The sequence below is a fragment of the Chinchilla lanigera genome, unplaced genomic scaffold (assembly GCF_000276665.1).
Source record: "Chinchilla lanigera isolate Chin_1 unplaced genomic scaffold, ChiLan1.0 scaffold00024, whole genome shotgun sequence".
NCBI classification, from domain to species: Eukaryota; Metazoa; Chordata; class Mammalia; order Rodentia; family Chinchillidae; genus Chinchilla; species Chinchilla lanigera.
In genome coordinates this window covers 20,345,079-20,362,870 of record NW_004955425.1, presented here as the reverse complement: position 1 = coordinate 20,362,870, position 17,792 = coordinate 20,345,079, and the positions used below count along the sequence as shown (strand labels likewise).

General features: G+C 39.3%; 1 protein-coding gene across 7 annotated transcripts in view; it reads left to right on the top strand.

Annotated features, from left to right (window-relative positions):
* The window catches only part of Herc4 (HECT and RLD domain containing E3 ubiquitin protein ligase 4), a 107,891-nt gene that overhangs the window by 55,284 nt on the left and 34,815 nt on the right, over positions 1 to 17,792 (top strand). For 6 of the 7 annotated variants that reach the window (XM_013514842.1, XM_013514841.1, XM_013514845.1 and 3 more), the window contains 6 exons: positions 8,825 to 8,901; positions 9,633 to 9,757; positions 11,137 to 11,196; positions 11,302 to 11,413; positions 11,893 to 12,082; positions 13,646 to 13,818. In XM_013514842.1, the coding sequence (XP_013370296.1) occupies positions 8,825 to 8,901; positions 9,633 to 9,757; positions 11,137 to 11,196; positions 11,302 to 11,413; positions 11,893 to 12,082; positions 13,646 to 13,818 (737 nt within the window). The remainder of the gene's footprint in view (positions 1 to 8,824; positions 8,902 to 9,632; positions 9,758 to 11,136; positions 11,197 to 11,301; positions 11,414 to 11,892; positions 12,083 to 13,645; positions 13,819 to 17,792) is intronic. The other variant, XM_013514844.1, reaches the window with a different exon arrangement.

The following is a 17,792-nucleotide window of genomic DNA, read 5'->3' as shown; positions in this document are numbered from 1 at the left end:
AACTCACGACCTTGCGCTTGCCAGGCAGGCACTGTGCCTCTGAGCTAAATCCCCAGCCTTGGGTTTCTGTTTGGTAGAATGAAAATTCTGGATCAGTTAGTGGTGATGGTTGCACAAGGTTGTGAGTATATTTAATATCACTAATTTGTAAACTTAAAAATGGTTAAAGTGATAAATTTTGTGTGATATTTCTATGAAGAAAAATTGTTGATAATCATGTATTGTTGTAGAGCCATATAGGAATTAATTAGCTGAATATGAATTTAATTTACATTGCTGTCTGCTCCGGAGGTCAGTCCCATGATCCCTACTGTGAATTACGCTGGTAGCACAATCTGTCTGGTGTGGCCAAGGCCATGGGTAACAGAGCCATTATTGACAGGCAGGGTATTCCAGTGGTTTAGAGTTATCTCCGCAGAATTGCGCGAGGGCATACTTTACTTTAGGATGCATGAAGTTTAGCAAACTGTATTAGTTTGCTAAGGCTCCTTAACAAACTACCACACACTTGAACGATACACACTTACTGTGTCAGAGTTCTGGAAACCAGGAACAGTGTGTCATATAATTTGTTGATGCGATTTTCTAGCAGTCTTGGACATTCTTTGTCATGAAGGTCTCTGCCTTTATCTTAAGTTAACATGGCATTTTCAGTGTCCATCTCTGTGTCCAAATTTCTCCTGTCATTTGGGTTAGGGACTTGTCTTATTCCATTATGACCTCAGCTTAACTAATTAGATCTACAGTGATTTTATTTGCAATTAAAGTCACACTTTGAGGGGTGAGGATTAGGGTTTCAGCATAGGAGTTTTTGAATGACACAATTCAAACCCTAACTATGAGAGGCGTTATCTCTACTTGTGCAGCCAGCTTTTCTTCTTCAAAATGACTGGGCATACCTGATCTGGTAGGCATCATTCTCAGACGGGACACTTCAGTTAAGTCTTTGGTTCCATAATGAGTTTGTCCAATGATAGCCTAGTAAGAAAGGGGAGAGAGTCTCACTGAACATCTGTCAGTAAATAAATTACTGTTGGAAGATAGAGGCCTAAGTAAGAATTTTGTATACTCTTTCAATTCTGGAATTTAGTGAGAATCAGATACCATCTTCGTAGTATTTCTTTTTCTTTTCTTTTTTTTGGTACTGGGAATCAAACTCAGGACCTTGCACTTGGTAGGCAGGCACTTGTGCCACTGAGCTATATCCCCAGCCCACCATCTTTAAATGTTTTGTTTAAAAATTAAAATATAAAAAAAAAAATGTTTTGTGTATAGTCTGTTAGAGCAGAGTTAACATTATTGTGAATTAGATAACTTTAGAAAGAAATTATTTTTGTGTATATAACCAGAAACAGAGCATTGAAGCAAAACTAAATGTTATTCCAGGTAGATTATCATAGTGAGTTTCTCTTCACCCCTCCATCAACTCCTGTGTATGTGGAGACATCATAAAGTGTCCACTGGTGTGTTACAAATTTTATGTAAGAAGCCTGTACCCTGTCTCTGTTTGATACATACGTGGTCTCAGTTACCTAGTACAATCCTCCTCCTGGGGCTCTGCATCAGCGTTTCGTTAAAAACACAAATTCTGGCCTGTAGCTTATGAAGAGTCATCAGGCAAGCATCAGAGTAAAATAAAACTGTTACTAGACGAGGGACAGCGGGAATGGCTGCGGCCACACCAGATGTGGTGCCCGTGCCTGTAGTGGCAGCTGCTTGTGAGCCGAGGCGAGAGGAATGCTTGAGCCAGGACCAGCCTGAGCAGCATAGTGAGGCACTATCTCAAATGAAACAGACACCCAAACAGTGAGACTGAGTCTCCAAAGGGTGATGACTGTGTCCGTGCTCAGAGAACTCATGGGTGCTTGTCAGATCTGCAAATGCGCATGAGCATAATCTTTTAGGGTAACCTCCCTAGATCTTGAGCTGGTAACCCTCAGATCTTCTTATACCAGGAAAACTCCAGTGGTATCCAGTAAAGAGCTTCAGAAGTCCAAGATTGAGCCTAGACATATGGATGCATGTTATAAAGCGCCAAGGATAGGTCTGAGGTCGACCCCTTCTGGAAAGCTGCTGGCGGAGGAGACAGGGCTTAGAGCACCAAGGCTGTGCCGGAAAACACTGCAGGTGACAGCTGGGGTGAGGCCTGAGAGCACTGCTCCTGTGAGTGGGTGGGGCCGGGTACTGCTGTAACTGAAGAGTAGCGGAGGGCTTGAAAGCACTAGTTTATAGGGCTGTGTGTTCACGGCTGTGGGTGTGGTTGTTTGTTTCCACAGTACTGGGCATTGAACCAGGGCCTTTGCTCTGAGCTGATCCCGCCAGGCTTTAGTGAAACTGCCCAGGCTAAGTTTGAGCTTGTGATTGTCCTGCCTCAGCCTCCCTGGATGCTGGGATGGTATGGATGTGCCACCACACCCAGCTTGATAAGAGTTTTCAGTAGTATTTCCCTTGTTATTTAAACACATTACAGAAAGCAAGAATTTTTGAAATATTTAATCAATTACATTTTGCCTTATAAATTTAACTGAGAGAAGGCTGTGTCTTTTTTTTTTTTTGGTAGGTCTTTTGGGACAGGGTATTGATCTAATTCAGGCTGGCCTTAAACTCACTGTGTAACCCAGGCTGACTTTGAACTCCCAGTGATCCTCCTGCCTCAGCCTCCCAAGTGCTAGGATTATAGGCATGCGCCACCACACTAGGCAAGGCTCTGTCTATTCTTTGGGAACTCTTCCTTGGTGACTTTTATAATAGTAACACATCAAACAAGCATACAGTTACTCCTAGCATCTCTTTTTTATCTGTTGGAGAAACAAATTCCTAAGGCTTCTTTGAGAAATTTGAAAAGTTACTGTTAGGTGTAAAACATGGTGGACATTTTATTTTTCTCTATATTTAAGATACTATTTTTAGAAGTCTATTAGCTGGGTAGAACATGATACCATAGATTGAGTGGCTTAAGGAACACATTCATTTTCTCAGCATTAGAAAGGGTCATCAAGTTTAGTTTTCTGAGACCTCTCCTTGGTTTTAGATACCTTCTCATGGGTTCTCTGGTGTTTCTCTCTCTCTCTCTCTCTCTCTCTCTCTCTCTCTCTCTCTCTCTCTCTTTCTGATATATCTTCTTCGTCTTATAAGAGACCAGTATTATGCAGAATACTGGTCACTTTAATCACTTCATTTTTACCTTATTCACCTCTTTAAAGACTCTAGTGTCAAAGATAGGTACATTCTCGGATACTACTCAGGCATAGGGCTTCCAGCATGATTTTTTTGGGGGTGTACACAATTCAGCTCATCACAAGAAGAAGAATCAAAAAGAGAAGAAATCTGTATACTTCTTCAGTTAAGATACAGTGATTGTTGCTTCCGAAACATGACTGGGGTAATTTTTTTCTAAAGACTGTTTCAAAATATGGATGATAATTTGATGGAAAAGAACTTTAGTTCCTTCATAAGGGAGAAATCTTTGCTCTCCTTTTCCCTTTAAACAGTGAAAAACATGAAGTGTAGAAAAGTAATCTTGTGAGACAGTGTTTGCTGCTAGCAGGCAGAGAGTAAGAATAACAAAGCATTAACATTTTATATTACAGGCATCTGTGAGAAAATCAAGGGAGCACATGAAAGTGGGGACAAAAGATCAGTTTAGGTCATATTCACCCATAAATTTTAGGTGTATTAATGAGTAAAAAGTTCCTGACAGGAAAATTATGATTTGAGGGTGGGGAAAACTTTTTGCAGCATAAATACAGTGAAAGTCACAAGGAATTGGATATTTGATTAAATGGAAAAGTAAATATTCTGTGAGTCAAAACTAAGCAGACAGTTGGAAAAAACATTTGTAACTACAGTCTAAGGGTAACATGCTGAATATCTGAAGTATCCAAACATGTTCAGAAGCACAGTAAGACACCTAATAAATAAGACAGACTTTAAGATAACCAATAGATAAAGGAAATAAACACCATATTTCCCCCAAAATTAGACGAGGTCTTATATTAATTGCTGCTCCAAAGGATATGATAGGGCTTATTTTCAGAGGATGTCTTATTTTTTCATGTACAAGGTATGCATTTATTCAGGTACAGAAATCAGCACTTACTCAGATATAGTTGTGTCATCTTCTGAAACATCACCATAACTCTCCACACCCTGAATCATGGCCTGAATCTCTTGTGACTGCATTTCCTGTAGAAGCACTGCCCCAGTCTGCCAGGTCCAGCAGTACACTCTCCTTAAACGACGCTTCTCACCCATGCAATCTGCTCATAGTGCCTCGTTATAACACATGACACTGAGTTGTGAAGGTTCGTATTAGACATACTGTGTCCATCTGTCATGTAGTGTGCACGGTACTTGTGTGTCTGTCTGTACTCTGATAGGTCACTTGGCAAGAAGTCTCATTCATCTGTTCACATAGACATTTACCTCTTGTCCAAAGGCACCTGCTTGGGTGTGACAAATACTTGTAAGTATTAATGTCAGTAACTTTATTTATACCTAATTATATATTGATAATATTACAACTCTTATATCCATCATATGTTGCAGCCGGCACACAATATGCACCTGTCTGGATGACAATCTTAACTGGGACTTACTTCTTGAGAGGAGCTTTTATTAGGAGAACCCTGAAAAATCATGCTAAGGCTTATTTTCCAATTAGGTCTTATTTTGGGGAAATATGATAGTAATAAAAAAAAATGCAAAAATTAATACCATCTTCAGTACTAACATGGAAATTTAGAAAGCAAAAGGGTAGTAAATAAATACAAAAGATCATACGTTCACCCTACCTTTTTTGTTACTGGGTAGTAGATTTGGAGAGGCTGGTGGTTCAGCTAGAAGATGAAGAAGTAATGCCACTGTGTCATATTTTTAAACTCACCTAAAAGAAATATAAAATGCAGGCTAATCTATAAGATAAATAAAAGTGTCAGTGAGTGTGGATTGGGGAGAGACAGTAAAATTTTATAGACTCCTGACTGCCAGTGCATGAGTTCCTTCATTAGATTTTGCCTTTCTCCCTACTTTTGTCTTTTTTTTTAAAAAAATCAAGGGGATCTTTCTTACCAAGAACAGTGATGACCAGCTAAGAGAACACTGAAGAACACTGCAGGTGTAGGGGAGGATCTGTTTTTAGCACACCTTACAGCAACAGATTGCTCACATTTCTTTCAGTTTACACTGTTTTATCTGGATCAAATTGTCATAAATGAACTACCTGGCTCTTGCGTGGGCAGGTGAGAGCCATTTGGTACTTGAGGACATCTTCCAGCATGAAAGATAAAGATCAGAACACACCTTAATGCAGGTGTGGTGGTGCGCGCCTGAATCCCAGCACCCTGGAAGCTGAGGCAGGAGGATCGATGCCAGTTCAAGGCCAGCCTAAACTACATAGTGAGACCCTATCTCTTTTTTTTTTTTTTTTTTTAACAAAAGGTAAAACAGTCTATTAAAATAAAGGGAAGACGGAATTCTTTGAAAATTTCAACATCGTAAGACAAAGGCTAACCACTCCAGAATAAAAGATTCTAAAGAGAAATAACGACGTACTACAACACATCATTCCCAGACCAGATCCTGTACTAAAGGGAAAAAATGTTATATGAAGTACGTCTGACACACACACACAGAGACAGCTGACAAGAGAGATGGGTAAATTAGCTAGGACAGTGTGTCAGTATTAAGTTTAGTGAAGTGGGTGATTACAGTATGGTAGGAAACATGCATGGTATTTAGGAGTAAAGGATCATGGAATTCTCTCCATAGTTCAGTCAGTCATATATCTATGCTTAGGATAGAGAGCCAGTGATACACAGCACCCCGTAAGATGTTAACAGAGGGTACACAGGGGTCTCGTAGTATTCTCTACAACTCCAGTGCTTACAGTGAATTCTCACACAGTAGTTGTGTGGGCTTACACCACACTGAATCTTGTCATTCCACTGAAGTGAGATGGGAACCAGGTTTCTAGTTACTTTCTGTGACTACAATTACTTTCTATAACTTCGAAATTATTTCCAAATAAAAAGTTAAACCAAAAAACCTGAAGTTCCTTATCATGGCCCACCAGCCCTCTCTGCCCCCACCCCCATCCAGGCCCAACACTGGCAGCCCTAGCCACACAGATCACGTTTCAGTTCCCAACCTGTCAAACTCTTTCCTGCCTCTGGGTACGTTCCCACTGTGGCCTTTATATTGAATTCTTCTCCCCTATTCAGGTCTCAGGAATACAGTACTGTCATTCTCTCAGAAAGGTCTTTTTGCCTGGCGTGGTGGCACACGCCTGTAATCCCAGCACTCAGGAGGCTGAGGCAGGAGGATTGTTGCCAAGTTCGAGACCAGCCTGGGCTACAAAGTGAGCTCAAGTCTGGCCTGAACTGCATAGCAAGACTGGTGAGACCCTATCTCAAAACAAACAAATACCTTGAAGCAGCAGATGATTTTATGGTCAACTGTTCCTTTAAGAGAGCTCTGAAAGTCCCCTGTTTGTCCATGGTATCCAGTATTGTGAGCATTTAGCCAGTTTGGAGATCGGGATGAATCCCATAGCAGGGCTTGGGGTGTCAAAACCTGTTGACGTCTAGTGTGGGTCCTTGCTTTTAGTGATAATGGAAATTAAAACTAGCATGAATTTACAGAGAAAAAACTAATTGGAAAACAAGAGAAAATGGTGAGAAACGTTAGCTTGAAGAGCTGACAAAGGGTGGACCTTAACAAAGGAGAGTAAGAAAAATAGGGAAAGACTCTAGCTTGAGCAACTGTAGGATACACAGCCTTACTACCACTTTCAGACCCCTGTTGAATTACTGTTCTGAGCATTGAGCAGCAGTGATTGCAGGCATCACAGAAAGGAACCCTACCAGACATGTGTTTCCTTATGGAGCAGACCCCTACCCTGCAGGGCTGTAGTTTGACTGGAGTAATGAGTTTCTGATTGGAGCCTGTCTAGATCAGTTGCCAATTTACAGGAAATGCAGAAGAACAAGCAGAATATTAGGACAAACATAGAGATACATTGAGCAAAACGCAGCCTGCAGGAAATTGTATAGAACGGAAGACTAGGGTTCTCAAACTTCTTGGAGTAGTAATTAAGGAAACTGACTTCTCATGCCTAGCTTTCAGAAACTCATTCATATACTGTAGGTTAATCATTTATCTTTTAAGGAGTTATTTATATAGGAATATTTTAGGAATAAATAAGTGATTACTGTATGGCTAAGTCTGTTGAAATAAATTTCTAAATGAATTCCATATAGATTTATATGAATAATGTAGGGAAAAGTCCTAAGTCAGGTCATCCGTTTATTTCATATAAAATTATGCTGTTGAATGTGTTAGTTACTTTCTTTGTCACTGGCACACCGTACTTGAAACTCACAACTGAGAGCAGGAAGGGTTATTTGGCTCACAGTTGGTGAGGGTTCAGTCCATGGTCTGCTGGCTGCAGGACACAGTGACATGGCAGAGGGCTCAGAGAGGGTCCAGGGACGGGGAGGGAGCTGGCCCTCCCAGGGCCCACCCCCAGGGACCCACCTTCTCTGACAGGATCCACCTCCCAGCTTCACACTTAGCTGCAGATTCGTGCATCAGCTAGTGTGCTGAGGAGAGTCACGCACCTGTGACCCAGGCACCACCTAAAGCCCTCCCGATGAGCGGATGAGGCTGGCAGGGGCAGGTGAGATGTAAACTGTGAGGAACTGGTCTCAAAACTTGTCTTTGGCCTTAAGACATTCTTGTGATTTGTGGAAAAACTTGACTTCAATGTTCTGAACTCTGAAGATTTTTACTCTTAGTATGTTCCAAGCTAGATGAAATTTATTTTATATTGTATTTTCATTTCAGCAAATATTTAGTGAGTTCTTTAAAGATGAAACATTGTTAATAGTGAATAAGCAAGGAAATGAAAATGTAGTCCTTTCCTTGAAAAGAATTTATAATCTGTATCTGTGACATAGTCACAGATAGTACAAGTTGAAATAGTTGACAGAGGGATGAGGCTTGAAAATGCAGATAGCAGAAATGTATCATATTTGGTAACGGCTGGACATGAATTGCAGTGTGGAGTTTTTTTTTTTTTTTTTTTTTTTTTGGTTTTTCTCTGGTACCGGGAACCGAACTCACGACCTTGCGCTTGCCAGGCAGGCGCTTTTGCCGCTGAGCTAAATCCCCAGCCCCTCAGTGTGGAGTTTCGATACTGATATGCAGTGCTTCTATGTGTTCCCAGAAGTCATTTCAACTGCACACATACTGCTGTGGGGGACAGGGAAGGAGCAGGGCGTGAACTTTTTCATGAGAACTTTATGGCCCCTTCTTTACCCATATTGGGTTTGCCTCCTGATGCACACATTTCTGGACTTTTGTTTTATTGATAAAGAATTGTGTATTATCTTTTGTACAGAATGACTGAATGAGAAAACAATTTCATTTACTAAAGTTTTAGTATTTACTGTGTTATTTTTCTTGAATCAGTAATGGTAATTTTTGTTTTCTTCTAAACTGCCTTTTATGGCATTCACCCTATTTTTATATTGTTTTCAGTTTAAACTGAAATAACTGTGATACAGACTTCTGTGTGCAGTCCAGAAGACAGTTGTCAACTTAAGAGATGTGGCTGGTGTTAGTGGTCTCATTCATCTTTTACTCACCCTCAACTCTAGAGCACTCAGAATATTCCAAGTTATTTTATGTCATGGCGCATGTGATTGGGGGGGGAGTCTAACTAAATTAGATGATTAAACAAGTCCATTAGAAAATTTGAGGCTCTTAAAAATGTGATACAAGCCTTTGATTCTAATTTTGTTGCAATTCATTTTTACTACAGATTCTGAAGAATATTTCTGTGTAAAAAGAATTTTCTCAGGTGGAGATCAAAGCTTTTCACATTACTCTAGTCCCCAGGTAATAACAAACAACAGCAAAAAACCCAGCTGGGTATAGTGGTACACACCTGTAATTCCAGCACTTGAGGGCCCTGGGAAGAAATATACGTAAGTTTTGAGGTCAGCTTGGGTGTCTTAATTACTTTTCTTGTTGCTGGCACAAAATACGCAGTGCTTACAAGTTAATTTTGGCTCACAGTTTGGAGAGGTTTTAGTCCATAGTCAGCTGGTTCTGATGCAGGGTGGCATGGTGAAGGGGCATACAGAGGAGAAACAGTCCATGGTGGGGCAGGCAGAACAGTGAGCAGCAAGCAGCGGCAGCAGCAGCAGCCTACCTTCTTTTCTCCCCTAATATTCTGTCCAGCCTATAAGTCCATCGATTGGTGCCACCCACACCCAGAACTGTGCTAACTCCAGTTAGTGAGTACCACACACCCGGAATCCCAGTATCACACACCTGAGATATAGCCAGCTCCAGAAAGCTCCACCTATGAGCAAGCCACACCTATGAACACATAAGGCTTTGGGGGACATCTAGATACAAGTTGAAACCCTCCGTTATGTAGCAAGTTCTAAGCACAGTGAGATGATGTCTCAAAAAAAGAAAAATGCACATTTTTTTCCCCTGATGTGTTTGCTGTTTGTATTTCATTTTGTTTTAAAAAAATCTCAAAAGCTGGGAAGTTCTTTGTTTTGAGTTACAGATAATATCTCTTCCCTCTGACTAATGTGTTTAATTTTACAATTTAGAACTGTGGGCCACCAGATGACTTTAGATGTCCTGATCCTTCAAAGCAGATCTGGACAGTGAATGAAGCTGTAATTCAAAAATGGCTAAGTTACCCTTCTGGAAGGTTTCCTGTGGAAATAGCCAAGTAAGGAAAACATTTTATCTACACAGAGACAAATATAACCTGTCAGCTTTGGGTTAGAACAACCTTTAGAGGGGTATGGAGGGCCTCGTTTAAATATTTATGTCACTAGATGTCACTCACTGTATAGTTTTTATATAAAAACAAATGTCTATAATTCCCGTAATAATGGATCATTTGAAAAGTTTCATTTAAATTTGTACAAGTCATACAGTACTTCTTTCATACATATAAAGATACATCAAATGAGAAGATACAAAGTGTGGTCATCTTAGGATTTGGTTTGAAGTATGTTCTTTCTGGAGTCATGATGTACTACTGTCTTACCTGTTTACCCCTGGAAGACTTGAATGTATTACTTCTTTTTTGAGTGTTACAGTCATAAACTAATTCATCTGTACTTAGGTGAAACCCGAAGTGCAGATTTTGTGCACAGTGCAGGGTTTTGTTGGTGTAGTCCTGTGCAGCATCGTGATGTTTTGGTCCACAGTGGACCCTGTGCTGCATTAGTGTCGTGAGGGTGTCATGAGGGTGTTATGAGGGCGTAGTGGAGGTGAAGTCTCCCTGTTGCCTAGTGACTTTGCAGCTCTCACGGTACAGAGCAGTGCTCACATGTTTGTAGTGCTGCTTATGTAAATGAGCCTACTGCACCGCCAATTATATAAGTGCATGGCATATACAATTACACACTGTGTGACACTTGGTAGTACGTGAGCACTTATTAGTAAGTGTGTGTCTCCTGTGTATCCACCTGTGTGTCCACTGAGGCGGCACTTGAAGGCTCTCAGTCTATGTGATGTACCACGGCTCACCGTCAGCAGTCACGCACACCTCGTGTCTCCCAAATCTCCAGTTCATCATTTCTCTTGAGCTTGATCTGTTTTGTTCCTCATGGCCCTGGAGACAGTAGGTTGTACATCCTTACAGCGCAGGCGTGTAACGGTCTCTCGTCCAGGTTACATACACTTAGTGATGTTCCCACAGTGATAAAGTAGTCAGACATCCAATTTCTCAGAACCTACCCAGTGGTTAAGTCATTCAGGACTACATACATGTAAGCTGTTTGTAATTTTAGATTTTTCCCAAACTAAAAATTTTCTGAAAATTCCAGAATTTCTGAAAATTCCGAATGGCATGCTTATGTAAAAGCTGTGGGCGTTTCGTACTTGCTTGATGAACTAGAAGGGGAAGGCACTGTCTGAGAAGGTCTGGGGTGAGCAGTGCGCCTTTATCAAGGGCCGTGTACTCAGTCTTCAGTAGCTCGCATAATTATTTTAATTGGGTTTGGTTAGAGGGGTGCTCTGTAACATGGACTCATACATTAAATAGACAGTCGAATTTCTCATTTTGTCATTCTTTTGCTATTTTAAAATTTTTTTTAGTGAGATAGAAGGAACATTCTCCTCATGTGCTTGCCTAAATGGAAGCTTTTTAGCTGTTAGGTAAGTAGGAATTCCTTGGTTTGCTGAAGCTTTCAACTGCATCTTATTAAATAACACATTAAAGAAGTAAAATCATTTTAAAGCATTCCCCGCCTTTTTTTTTAGCAATGATGATCATTATAGGACAGGCACCAGATTTTCAGGAGTTGACATGAATGCTGCGAGGCTTTTATTCCATAAACTTATACAACCTGATCATCCTCAGATATCTCAGCAGGTTTGTTTTTAAAGTATTTTGTATTTATACTATTGAGCAATTGTGTATTTTGTCACATTTTATATGTTTAACCTAATTAACTTTACAGTTTCATAGGCTCATCATATACTTTATATAATTTATTAAATACAGTAATATAAAAATTAAAAGAAGGTTTATTTTAAAGCATTTGTAATTTAGTGGTCAAAGATTGATAAACCTTTCCAGCTGTTTTAATAGATTCTGAATTACTTGACATTAATGTCTTGGTTAAATCTATAGCTATAGTGGTGGAACGTTTCTTAATTCTCTAGTAATGATTAGGCGTTATTCATTGTGCTGCAAAGTGAAGTCACTGTAAGGGATTGTCTTTTTTTTTTTGTTTTCACTGTTTCACATTTGCTGTAGTATTGGACTTTTTCTTTCTCTTTCTTTTTTTTTTTTTTTGGAAAGTTCATTCATTTTAAATGAAGTAGGTTTTATTTTTTATCAAAATATAGGTGGCAGCTAGTTTGGAAAAGAATCTTATACCTAAGTTGACTAGCTCCTTACCTGACGTTGAAGCGCTGAGGTTTTACCTTACTCTACCAGAGTGTCCTCTGATGAGTGACTCGAACAATTTCACAACAATAGCAATTCCCTTCGGCACCGCTCTTGTGAATCTAGAAAAGGCTCCACTGAAAGTACTTGGTAAGGATGTCAGTATTTTTTTTCTTTTGAAATTGTTTCTCTTTCAGTGAAAATGCTTGTAAGTTCTTTCTTTTTGATGGTTAGAAATTATGCTTCTTTCATTTAACAGTTTCCTAGGGAAAAACAAATCTGCTTTTCCTTTTGTTGTTATTCTCAAGTCATTCATTTTTGATTGTTGGAGTTGCCAAAGACATAGCATGTAAGACATAGAATTTTAATCTAATAACTAGAGACAGCATAAGGGAAACTAAAACCTATTACATTTTTCTCCTTCATTACCTAGAGTGTGATCTTGTTATTAAAGAAATAAGGGAAGAATAATTAAAACTACACAAACATGGATTTTAAATTATCTTTATATGATATCAAACCTTTGCCTTATATTTACCTGACTTCATAATTTGTTGATGTTTGATGTAAATTTCTGTGCTTGTAGACAAGATTTTATCATCTGATCTCACAGTTCTGTTTACTCCTGACCTTTACAGTTTGCGTGCTACATTTAATCCAGAGCTTTCTTTTTTTAATAGTATTTCCTAGATATATGGAGCTGAAATATATAGAAGTAACAAAATCAGTACAGGAAATTTTCAAGCTAAAGGTGAGGGGAGAAAGCAATAAGTAAGGGGTAGTGTTCCAGAATCAGAGGAAATTAGTCAGCGTGTTGGTCAGCTTTTCCATTGCTGGGAGAAATACCCGACAGCTGTAACTCATTTGCTGTCCTTGGTCAATGCGGCCATCTCCAAGGTAGAGATACAATGGCAGGGCATGGCAGAAGAAAGCTGCTCATGGTACCATTAAGCAGGCCATGGTCTCCAAGGTCACATCTCTGTGACCTCTTTCCTCCAGTGAGGCCCCCCCCTCCTAACAGCCCTTACTGTGAGCTCTGGACTGTTGAAGTTGACACCTTCCAACCCAGCCACTCCCGGGAGTCTTACTGCAGTCGGGTTGACAGTCAGGGTTAATGTCACCCCCAGTAACAGATGGGGAGGCAGGTGCTCAGCAGAAGTGCTGCTTCCCAGTTTCAGAAGTCTCTGTATCTTTCTACCTGTTCCATAGGGTTGTATTACGTAGTAAATGTGGGCAAGGACAGATACGGTGCAACTTTATCCTACGTTTTTGCCTTTGGTTTTTAGGAGTTTTGTATTTTAAAGGTGGTGCTCCCCAGTATTTTAGCTTTATATTAAATGGAAAGATAAAGCTTGAAAAGATCCTTAAGTATTAGAGCAGTGCCATTTTAGAATGTGTTTTGTTTATAAATAAAAAGTCTATTTTCAAAACAGTAGAAATAACTTTTAATACTAGGTATAATGGTGAGTTTTTAATGTAATTTAGGCAACCACATCTGTAAATTTAGTAGGTATTTCATACTTTCTTTTCCTTTTGAGAGCTTTTATGACAATGTACTTAAACCTAGGGGTGGGGTGGGGCTGTACACGTTCCTGGGGTTTTCAGAAAGTTAAGAAAAGCCAGTATAATTTTGAAAATTGTGATTTTTAAAATTTTATTTTATTTTACTTTATTTTATTTTATTTTATTTGCATGTTCATCCTTTAATAACAGAAAACTGGTGGTCAGTACTTGAACCTCCACTGTTCCTCAAGATAGTAGAACTTTTTAAGGAAGTTGTGGTACATCTTTTGAAACTCTGCAAGATCGGCATTCCCCCTTCTGAAAGAAGAATTTTCAACAGTTTTCTTCATACTGCATTAAAGGTTTTAGAAATATTACATAGGGTATGTCCAGTAGTTTATTTTCCTCTTTCCCTATTCCTGCTAACAGATTGATAATGTTCGTTTTAACATTAATATATTACAGCTTTAGATTGGCATGAAAAGTATACTTTATAGAAATTTGGAAAAGTTATCTATAGTTTCCTTTAGAAGAAATAACGTATTTCAGAGTGTTAATCTCACCTTTGTTAGGCTTGTCTATAGTTGGGCGGAACAACCGCATATGAGTGAATGAGAATTCTCTAATTTTGGTGAAGAACATAATTTGTTGATTTAATAATTTGTTTTTGCTAGTTATAAGTGGTTACTATATGAGAGAGCCCGGGCCCTCCTTGTTGTTTTGAACATTTCAGCTCATGTTCTTCTGGTATGAGACAGTGATGACCCTAATCAAAATAGAATGTTTCATTTGAAACAAGTGACTGATTATGAATTGGAGCGTCATGTACTTCATTAATTTGCCTGTTGTTCTTTTCTGCCCTTTTTCCCAGTGTAAGAAATAGTACCCTTTACACTTGTAGCAGTGCAGTTGTGTGAGCAAGTAGAGTTTCTGCTGTTTGATTACAGATCGGTCTGAGTCCTCCCTGACAGTTGGTGTGTGTACCTGTTATGCCATTTGGTATTCTTGAGTTGGTGTTTAGGTGAGACATGACACAAGGGAGAAGTGTATGTTTGCAGACTGTAGATAAACTGAAAAACGTACATGAACCTTGAATCTTCAGGGTTTTTTCCCCTTAACTGCTTCTTTGCACTTTCAGGCCTTCCTCGATTAGGACTAATAGGGGCTAAACGATAGTCTTTCAGTTTTCTGTAGGAAAGAACTGTTTTTGTTAGTTTGTTTTTTGAGACGGTCTCGATATGTAGTTCAAGTTGGCCTGGACTCACTTTGTAGCCCAGGCTGGCCTCGAACTCAGAGCTATCTTCCTGCCTCAGCCTCCTGAGTGCTGAGATTATAGGTGTGCGACACCACACCAGGCTTACGGGTCATTTATTTCCCTTCTGCTGTTTTATTGAAGCTCTTGGGTATTCTCAATTATTTAACTCCCTGAACTTTTTCCTTTTGCATTTATTTAGTATGTCCAAGATTCCTAGAAAAACAATTTCTGTGCTCAGAATGATTAAGAAGGTGATAACCCATCTTTCCTAGAGAGACAGGTCAGTCCTCAGAACAGGGCTCTGTTGGCTGCATGTGAGGCCTTAGTCTGTAGCAAACTGCTGTTAAAAAGATCCCCTAACTTCCTAGGGTGAGTCTGTACTTTTTTGTGTACCTTTTGCTTACAATGCAAGAGATTAGATTTTTTTTCTTTCTTCTGGACTTTTTTCTACTGCTTTGATGAACCGTCCCTTTTCAGTTGGACCTTATTCCTAAGTAGTTACTGTCTTTGTCTTTATCCTCTGCTTACATTCCCACCTTTATTTATTTATTTATTTATTTATTTGGTCTTTTTGAGACAGGGCCTCGCTATGCAGTTTAGGCTGGCTTTGAACTCACTTTGTAGTCCAGGCTGGTCTCAAACTCGCAATGATCATCCTGCCTTAGCCTCCCAAGTGCTGGGATTTCAGACATGCGCCACCACGCCTGGCTCATCTATCTTTCTTTCTTTCTTTCTTTCTTTCTTTCTTTCTTTCTTTCTTTCTTTCTTTCTTTCTTTCTTTCTTTCTTCCTCTCTCTATCTCTTTCTCTCTCTCTTTCTCTCTCTGTTTCTCTTTCTCTCCCTCTCTCTCTCCCTCCCTCCCTCCCTCCTTCTCTTCCTTCCTTCCTCTTTTTCTTTTGATCATACAGAAGGGACTTTTATTAAATGAAAGAGGAACCTGTTTTATGGGTCAAATATGAAATAGACACACAAACACTTTCCAGCAGGTCTCTCAAGAAAGCACAAGGCCACCCAGGAAGAGGGGAGCCCCTTTCCCTCCACCACAACCTCGTGTCCAGAGGACGTGGCTGGGGCAGCCCAGGCTTCAGAAGGGGCCTTGTTGGCGCACCAGTCACTTGTGGGTCCTTTGAGGGACGTGCAGTCAGCTGGTTGTTGCAGGCTGTCTGTAGCGTCTCACTGTTCTGTGCACATGTATGCTGCTGTTTCATTTAAAAACCCTTTGGAACTCTTCAGCTTCAGCTGTGAAAAAGCATACAACAAGATGTCAGGTTCTTGCTGGAGGCCTTTTTTAAATGATTGAAATTTTAGAATCAGGCAACATCTTCTTCCTTGAAATAAATTAAGTGTTCCTTGGAGACCACTTTCTAAAAATTTTTATTTTGAGACAAAGTTCCCTTTAAATTGCCTTAATCCTTCCACCTCCACCTCCTGAATAACTAGAATTATATACCCAACCCTCAGAGAACTTTTTGATTTTAGAGCCATGCTAGATACTAGGATCCAAATTTTTTGTTTTGCATTTTTTATTTATTTTCCTACTTTTGAGACAGGGTCTTGCTATGTAGTTCACACTGGCTTTGAACTCACTGTATAGCCTGGGCTGGCCTCAAACTCATGGCTATCCTCCTGCCGCAGCCTCCGGAGTGCTAAGATTATAGGTGTGTACCACCACAGCCAATTTAGGATCCAAATTTTGTTAGTTGAAAGTGAAGCAAAAATAATGTAACATTTATTGCTTGCTAACAATATCCAGGATTAGAACCTCCTTTGTAAATAATACATGTAAGTACTTTGAATATTTATACTTAAATTTTCTAACCTTCTGTAGTTGGTATTTTGTCCCATTTTATGGAATAGAAAATAAAATCTCAACATCAAAGATCATAAATCAGTAAGTAGCAGAACTGAAATACAAATTCCCTGCTGTTTCTAATATTCTTTTTTAGCAGGTGACAACATACGTTTGGAAGGGAGTTTGACTTTACGTTAGTCTCCTAGATCCAGAAGTTTATATTCTAGCTGGCACTCTTAGAGTGCATGTAAAACTGTAATATGTTAAGGGACACAGACTAGGAATCAAGCCAGGTGTGGTGGCACAGGCCAAATCCTTGTCTCCAAGAAAAAAGACTAGGAATCAAAGGCTATGTTTTAGTTCCTTTCTGCAGCATCTTTTTTTAATTTTAAATATACAAGAACCAGAACATATTAACAAACAACATAAAAACAATAAAAGCAATACAGAATTTCGATAATGTGATAGGAAATTAACAGTGGTTGTATTACATTATTATCTCAAATTGGTTATGCAGATAAACAAATATAGGCATGTAAAATTGACCAAACAATTAAATACTGTTTTTTTTTCAGTAAAGCCATAGACATTAGTAATACAATTATCTTAGCTATCTTGTATATACGTACATACATGTTTTTCTCTTCTATCTTTTTTCCCTCATCCCAGTGCTGCTGTCTATTGGTATGATTTTGAATAAATCTTTTTCTTTATCACATGTACAAATGAACAGTTATCTATAAAATATCAGGTTGGTATATTGTTTAAAGTATAAAATAAATGGGCCCGGCGTGGTGGCACATGCCTGGAATCCCAGGAGGCTGAGGCAGGAGGTTCACTGTGAGTTCAAAGCTGGCCTAAACTACATAGCAAGACCCTGTCTAAAAAAAGGCCCTCAAAATAAAATAAACAATATATGGAAGTTATTACACATCAAAAGGCAGACACTATCATTTGTTCAGAAGACCACTACTGTTGATTTTAATTTATTGGGTTATTAGGAAACAGAGCTCTTGTTTGAAGTTACTGTATACTTGAAAGCTGAATGGTACTGGGAAGAATTTCTCACACATCTTCGAGACATCCTTTAGGGAGTCAGTTGTCTGTCTTCTGCCCCTTGGTTTGGAGTTAATTTGCCCTGGATCGGTCTTTCGTAAAGGGATGCCTGTCTGGGTTAGCTCTCAGAGAGGATTCGTTTCTGTCTTTAGAAAAACTCAAGTTACTTATCAGAAACTTGTTTTTCTCAAAGACATTATATGTCTGACCCCTCTGTATTTTTCTCTGTGCTCCATGGTTAAGAATTAGGGGAA